At 40.5% G+C, this 8,399-nt stretch overlaps 1 protein-coding gene across 1 annotated transcript in view; it reads left to right on the top strand.

Moving 5' to 3' along the window:
- The first annotated feature begins 3,387 nt into the window (after positions 1–3,387).
- LOC310872519 (phosphatidylinositol transfer protein beta isoform-like) overlaps positions 3,388–8,399 on the top strand; it is a 35,708-nt gene continuing 30,696 nt past the window's right edge. The window contains exon 1 of the mRNA XM_083784448.1: positions 3,388–3,460. Coding sequence (XP_083640574.1) covers positions 3,441–3,460 — 20 coding nt within the window. The 5' untranslated portion in view covers positions 3,388–3,440. The remainder of the gene's footprint in view (positions 3,461–8,399) is intronic.

Below are 8,399 nucleotides of genomic sequence, written 5' to 3'. Positions count from 1 at the left end.
AAGTAGAATGTTCACAGAATGCCTGCTATGTAATGGCAAGCAGGCTATGTTTCCAACCAACTCCCAACCCACACCATTGGGAAATCCCACTTAAGTGGACCTAAATGTTTGCCGGGGCGATTTGTCAACAGCAATACATTTATTGGCCTACTTTCTCATTCTCTTTGTAATAAATAACACTGTGGGCATGATAAACTAATTATCACCCAGTATTCATCATTGACCAAATATTCATCCTCTGACATTAATATGCAAGTCCTTGGTTGGGTGACCCTAGTAGATCAATGACAAATGCCCAGGCGGCAATTAGCAAATGGGGTGTTTATTTCCTTTGTTAGAAGTGGGCTTGTAAAGCCCTTTGACACTGTAACTGTGATTAATAGCATTACACAAACACATTTTTGTATATATTATTTGAGGAATAGAACAACACATTCTGGGCAATTATTATTTTGTCTATCACATCACATAATGTGTAATTTATTAACAAAGACAATGAGATGATACAATTTGATAAATACTTTAATTGAATGAATAGATTAACATTATTGTCTGCAAAGAACTGCCCCACCAAACACAATAGTAGTTGCTCTGGAATTCCCCAACAAAATGTGGGGAGGGATCGAGGCCTCGCCACTCTTCAACAAAATGTGGGGAGGGATCGAGGCCTCGCGTCACTCTTCAACAAAATGTGGGGAGGGATCGAGGCCTCGCCACTCTTCAACAAAATGTGGGGAGGGATCGAGGCCTCGCCACTCTTCAACAAAATGTGGGGAGGGATCGAGGCCTCGCCACTCTTCAACAAAATGTGGGGAGGGATCGAGGCCTCGCCACTCTTCAACAAAATGTGGGGAGGGATCGAGGCCTCGCGCCACTCTTCAACAAAATGTGGGGAGGGATCGAGGCCTCGCGCCACTCTTCAACAAAATGTGGGGAGGGATCGAGGCCTCGCGCCACTCTTCAACAAAATGTGGGGAGGGATCGAGGCCTCGCGCCACTCTTCAACAAAATGTGGGGAGGGATCGAGGCCTCGCCACTCTTCAACAAAATGTGGGGAGGGATCGAGGCCTCGCCACTCTTCAACAAAATGTGGGGAGGGATCGAGGCCTCGCCACTCTTCAACAAAATGTGGGGAGGGATCGAGGCCTCGCCACTCTTCAACAAAATGTGGGGAGGGATCGAGGCCTCGCGCCACTCTTCGGCCAGGGCTTTTTCACAGCAGACAGATACAACTGAAGGTAATGAGATGATACTAGTCTACTACTAGTCTTCTACTACTACTACTACTACTAGTACTACTACTACTACTACTACTACTATTACTATTACTATAACTATTACTATTACTATTACTATTACTATTACTATTACTACTACTACTACTAATACTACTACTACTACTACTACTAATACTACTACTACTACTACTAATACTACTACTATTACTATTACTATTACTATTACTATTACTACTACTAATACTACTACTACTACTACTACTACTACTACTATTACTATTACTATTACTATTACTACTACTATTACTATTACTATTACTACTACTACTACTATTACTATTACTATTACTATAACTATTACTATTACTACTACTACTACTACTAGTACTACTACTACTATTACTATTACTATTACTATTACTATTACTATTACTACTACTATTACTATTACTATTACTACTACTACTACTATTACTATTACTATTACTATAACTATTACTATTACTACTACTACTACTACTAGTACTACTACTACTATTACTATTACTATTACTATTACTACTACTATTACTATTACTATTACTACTAATACTACTACTACTACTAAGAAGAAGAAGAGTAATATTTATATCATATGAGTTTCAAGCTTGGTTGTTTCAGCTTCACGTTCAAACATAAAAATGATACAATTATATATACATTTGCTTAAAGCAGATGTTATTATTTTGCCTTTTAAGTCAGATATTGCTGATACTGATTTTTTTTTTTTTTACTGAAATGATTGATGACCGATTAATTGTGCATGCATCCGTATTGAAAATAGCAGATACAAACAGAATAAAACAAATTATCTACATATAATGGTCGACAGCTAGCATTTGATGAGATTTAGCCTCTCAAACCCAAAACTAAAGGATATTTTGTTATCATTGGATACGATTTTGTACACACTTCCATGCTGGATTGATGTCCGTACTGATCGAAATATAACTATTTCACATTCTCTAATCGTGTAGACTTCTTGTATATTAAAGGACCACTTCACCACTTTTCAACCTATCTTCATATCCTCACTAATGATCACGATGAAATTGCGCAATCTTTTTCTACTCTGTCTGTGTCTCATAGGAGTTGCAATGTGAAAATGGAAGCTATCGTTCTCACGATAATACAAATATATATATATTTTTAATCTTGTTTAAAAACAATAGGGGTGCACGATTATGAAATTATGACCGATATCTGAGCTCCGATTATTTGCAGGGGTATACAGTATCTACCGAAACCGATTCTGACCGATTCTGATATATGGATTATGCTGCCTTCAAACATTAGAAATACACAAAACTAAGGCGACAAAGTCATTGACGGTCACATTATTATTGCGTCATCAATATCTGTGAAAATAATCTGGACTGATCTGACACCGATATGGCATTTCTATGTCCGATTTCGATTACCGATTATATTGTGGATCACTTAAAAAATCACACCCATGTGAAGTGAGGGGCGCTCTTATCATCATACATAATCTCATTCTGGCCAATCACAATTTGCGTCCTCACCTTCGTCTTCAATGTTTGTGTTTAGCCTACACAATGTTTGTACAAATGTACTCAAAGCTGGTCATTCACTGTCAATGGCATTCAAACCCTGGACATAGCGCCCCTTAAAATTGTGCTATTTTATCATGAACGAGGAGTGAGGACCAATTATATGAAGATACCGGTGGGTTGAAAGTGGTGAAGTGGTCCTTTTAGGTAATGCAGATTTTTAACAATAATTTAACTCTTGAGAGTGTAAAATGAAATTTGGTTCCATTATAAGGGAAGGGTCCATTTGGTTACCAATTTTCCATGATTTCCGGGAACCCCCTCAAGGACCACTGGTGGTCCCCGGACCACTTGTTGAGAACCAGTGCCACTGGTATTGGTCCATTACCACGCAAAACTGCCCAAAAAGGGACAGCTTTAAAGTGTTTTAATTTTAATGTTTTTATTGTATTTCTTACTGTTTCATTTCCTTTTTGTTTCTCTTTTCTTTTCCTTCTTTACTCCCACAAAAAGAGGGAGGGGTCATTTAAGCCCACGTCGACCAATCACAGACCGCCTAGGGGCGGAACGAGCGAGTAGCTCATAAGAACACATGACGTCAGCACGATACGTACAATACTCAGCCCGTAAAAGCCAGAAAAAGCGAACGATGGTCCTCATCAGGGAATTGTAAGTGTATTATTTTCAATGTTTTACTATTTTAAACCCTAGGATAAACAACTAACTTTTGTCGGGCGGCAGTTGTTCCGCCGGCTAGCGCGAGCACGAGTTCTTGTTCTTGGGGTCTGTTTTAAGGCGGATAAAAAAGTTTCTATCTTGTTAGGGAAAATGACCATGACAAACAACACGAGGGAAGGGTGGGATTGCTCAAGAGAGAGAGAGAGAGAGAGAGAGAGAGAGCTATACATTGCCCCGGCCTACCGGCTTTGACAGCAGCACAACAGTGTGTGACAGCAGGCAGCTGCTTTCACACACACCCCTCCCTTTGCCTTGCCTTGTCCCTTTAATTAAAACGCCTGTTTGGAACTTTAGTGTGTGACGATAACAACAACAACGTGTTTTATTTTGTAAATGTCAACATTCTTACAGTTCCTTGTTGGTTGGTTGGTTCCACTGGCTAGGTACAAGCTAGCCTTTCTAGCAGGGTTTAGCACAGGCAGGCAGCGGAACAGGCTTCAGATTCTACAGATCCCATCGTTTGGAGGGACTGCTGCGCCGTGATTAGACAGTATGTCGGGCAACGCAAACAGGGCGACCTTTTTGTGCTTGTAGGAGCTGTCAGCGGGTTGCCCTGGACAACCAACCAGTCCAATTAGAGCGCGACCGTCCTTCTGGGCTATGGGACGGTTGGACTTACGGAACAGAAATAACTAGGAGAGTGGGATGACTGTAACGTATGCTAAATGCTAGGCTGGCTAACAGCTAGTTTTACTTTTAGCCATGGTAAACCTAGTTGTACATGTACAGACACGCCCGGGTCCACGTCTGCCTATCATACTTGAGATAAAGGCCTTTTATTAACTAACTTTAGTGCTATTTGGGGGTTGTGGTTGTTGGTTTTCTTTCACTCATGTTTGCTAGCATATCTGACTGACTGAACTTTGATCAAGAGATGCTCGAGAAAGAGACGTGTGTCTAAATCCTTATAGCCATATAGTCTAAAGAACTTCATAGCAATTAATTTTATAGTGGTTAAAATTCCAGAAACAAACCCTCACTGCCACCCACTTTTGTTTAATGAAAAATCACCTTCTCATACATTCTCAGTGAGATTGATTTACTTTTGTTTGCTACTTATTCCCAGACTGATTTAAATCCACCAATCCATAGTTAATGTAGCCTATGTGTATAGGCTCCAAACAGGCATCACTTAAATAATACCCCACCAGTGTTCACTGTTGCTACAGTGGTAGTGCTGCACCCTGATCAAGGAAATCAAAATGTCTCTCCCTTTCTTATTATAGACACCACCTAGCCCCTCTCGGAACCCTACATAAAGCTTTAATGAAGTTTTGATGAGTTTTATGTAGGGTCCCTGTTCATGACTATATTTCCGTATGGGAATTCTCGAACGCGGACATAAACATGCTCTCTAAGATTGAATCTGCGCAGTTTGACGGCCTTTTTTTGTTTGCGTTATTCTGAATTCGGGAACTTTAAGTACCTATACATTCCGCTGCGAATATCTCCTGTGGCGCGGAAGCCGTTAAGTATTTTTAATCTTTGTTTGACCGATTTGGTCGCTTTATTTCTTCTTGTTTGTTTACCGTTTATTGTACCGCCTCCCGGTGTGCGGTTGGCTTGTGCGGCTAAGTCCCTGCCTCTGATCTGCTCTGTCATAGCTATAGCGCCACTAGCTAGCCAGATAGGCGGTACAATGAGGTGTCAATAAACAAGGAAGGAAGAGAAGAATCAAAGCGACCAAATCGGTCAAACAAAGATTAAAAATACTTAACGGCTTCCGCGCCACAGGAGATATTCGCAGCGGCATGTATGGGTACTTATACTTCACATATTCAGAAACCCTCACACGAAAAAATGTTGTCAAAGAGCGCAGACAGGCCATAAACACGTTGTTTATGTTTTAGTATGGCTGCGTACCAGGTGGCAGGATACTGATGCAACAGGACCCAATGCACTGGGTCTAACAAATGTCAGAAACTTCAGTAGCATTGGGTTCTGCTTGGAGGGCTAGACACCACCCATTGCACCCAACACTCAACATTGATTTCTGTTGAGTCAACAGCTTGGTTATCTGTCAGACAATGAGCCCACCACCAGCTGAATTCACATCCAAGTTCGACTTACAGTATCAGTCAGAAATGTATTTGTACGAGAATACAGTTCTATGTGGAGTATTGTGGACTGTGGAGTCAGCAGTGCTGGTGAACAATTTTGAGTTAATTTAATCTGCTCCGCTGTTTGTAAATAACGCACTAATGTAATTGTAATCAGCAACATGGTAATCGCAACATTACCATGATGCGAAGTCTGTAGAATCGTCATGAAATAATCACCACTACCAAAAATGTATCTCTGAATACAGTAGGTAATGCTGGGAGCATCGCATTGGAGCAGTATTAGTTATTATTAACCTTACTTTTTTGAAGAACAGGACACTTTAAAAAAAATATATATATATATTTTTTTATCCCATGATTTTGTAACCCATTTTCACCCCTGTGTCAATCATCTATGAGTAGAACAGGACACTTATGATATTGTTTGACTATTAGAAATATATTATGCTGTCTTAAATATCTACAGGTTGAAAAACTAGTGAAATTTGACAGCATTCAAATGCTGATCTGGTCTATTAGGCGTACCACGATGTCCCAAAACATGGATTGCAATAATAAAAATCCTCATGTCTGTGTTGTTCAACCTAACTATATCGGTGTAATGTAAAACCAAGGGACTAATATAGGCTACCCTAATTCTTTGTTGTGCAAATGTGTTAAGTTTTGAAACATTCTAATCCTTGAGTGAGGCTCATAATGCCTTCCATTAAATGTGCTTGGCCTTTGTCCACAGTGAGATTAAGGGCAATAGAGAGAGAGATGTTGGTGTTCTCAGCATGCTAGGGTGAAGTTTCAGGCTCCGCTTATTCATGTTTTTAATTTAACCTAAAACACTACTGCACTAGGCTACTAGAAACAAAGGCGGCGATCCGAGCACTCTTACCTGCCCCGATGAAGACTCCTGTGTCGAAACATGTTGGCTGTTTTTAACTTATATTTTTTGACCCACGATTTTGTGATCCTGGGCTCTACACACCCTCCGCCAACCTAGTCCCCATATATGGGGGACAAGGGGAGAGAGCAACGGACTTGAACTCATGCTTCCTTCATGCCTGAGTGTCCAAGTTGCTCCTTTACACCTGACAGGGGGGAGTTTCCCTGGTTGGACGTAGCCCGTGGAAGGAACACGTTATTCCAACCAGTTTTTTTTAACTTTTCTAAATAAAGTACCATGATTTTTATCCACCCTCTCCTCATTTTTAACATTTTTGAGTGCTCGGATCGCCGCCTTTTTTTCCTTCTAGTATTCCAGTCCCACGGATCTTTGTATCACCAGTACACTTCATTTTTTACTTTTATTGCACCTCCATTGAGCACCTGGTTGACTCTTTGTCGTATTGCACTAGACTATTGAACTATTTCTTAGTTGACTGATCTATTTTGTTTTATTTATAACAGTGTCGTAACAATGTAAAAGAACAACATGCTTTTATTATTCATCATTTATTATTCGATGGTGAATCGCAGTTGGCAACTTGGCGTCCTTAGCGTTTATATCCCAGTTTGTGACGGTCTCCCTGTAGACTTGCAGGCCAGCTACAGTATGTGACATCTGGTCGTTGTCAAGGTCTTTCCTTGATTTAAACGTAACTTGGCTTGCTTGATTTTATCGTGTGTGTGTGTGTGTGTGTTTGCAGTTTGCACACCTTATCTAGATGTATACTCTTACACGATCCACATCTAGTAGTAGAGTTCTAAAGAATCTATGTCATGTGAATGTGATTGCATTCTATTCCAACCACTGTTCATTATGATCCACTTCAGGGACAGAAATTTTGTTGTTTCTCAAATACAGATAATGATGTAGATTAGAGATAGAGGCATGTTGCCTCAGAACACACCTGGCTGGCAGTGATGGAGCTGAAAGTTGTACTCATTGCCCTTCATGAGGCTTCACCGAGCAGCTATCAATGGACGTATTGTAATACTACAGCCCTCAGTGGTTAAACTGTCCTGTCATTGGCTCTCCTTTTGTTGATCGTTAACCTTACACACACACACACACACACACACTCACACTCACACTCACACTCGCACTCGCACTCGCACACGCACAGATAGACAGAATTCATTTCCCTCAAAACCAAAACTAACGTGCTTTGGTGTTCCTTTTACTTCATTCAATTCCTTTGACCGGGACAATGTAACATTTCAGCGATGGGAATCGCAAGTTCCCTGGGCAGGTGAACAACAATAAAATGGGACACTGCATAAGAAAATCACTAGGAAACACATAGGCAATATACGGTTACATGGTGTTACAGTAGTAAAACACAGAGGACTTTATCCTCATGTGGACAGAAGAGGAACACCCTGCACTAGAATAGGAAGTGCATGAGCTCAGTTACAGTGTGTGTGTGGGTGTTAACTTAACCATATACTGTAAGCCCTATATCCTACTTCAAACGATGAATAGTGTATGTGTCTGTCTCTGTGAGCTTGCTTGATCTGCTATTTTTGAAAATACTGCAGTCCATGTTTTGAGTTTGACTGTATATAAAAGCTTACACTTTACTGTTGTTTTAAGGAGCACTGGTACGTTTTTTTCCGAAGCGCATACAAAAAATCAAGCTCACTTTGTCAATCACATTTGCACACTGCTGCCGAATATTTTGTTTTTTTGTACCGGGTCGATTGTATTCGTTTTCTGCAGCTGTCTTTCGCATTTTGAACAGTCCTTCCAGAGCCACCAACATGGTCTCTGCTGAAAAGTTGATAGATCTCGTTGAACACAACGGTGCTTTATGAAAAGCAACATACAGACTTCAAAGACATGGAGTATTGCATGCATCTGCCCGAGTGGGTGT

Source organism: Protomyctophum parallelum (assembly GCF_964188405.1).
Source record: "Protomyctophum parallelum genome assembly, chromosome: 15".
Classification (NCBI taxonomy): Eukaryota; Metazoa; Chordata; class Actinopteri; order Myctophiformes; family Myctophidae; genus Protomyctophum; species Protomyctophum parallelum.
Note: the sequence above shows the minus strand (reverse complement) of the source record. Positions and strands in the feature narration are given on the sequence as shown.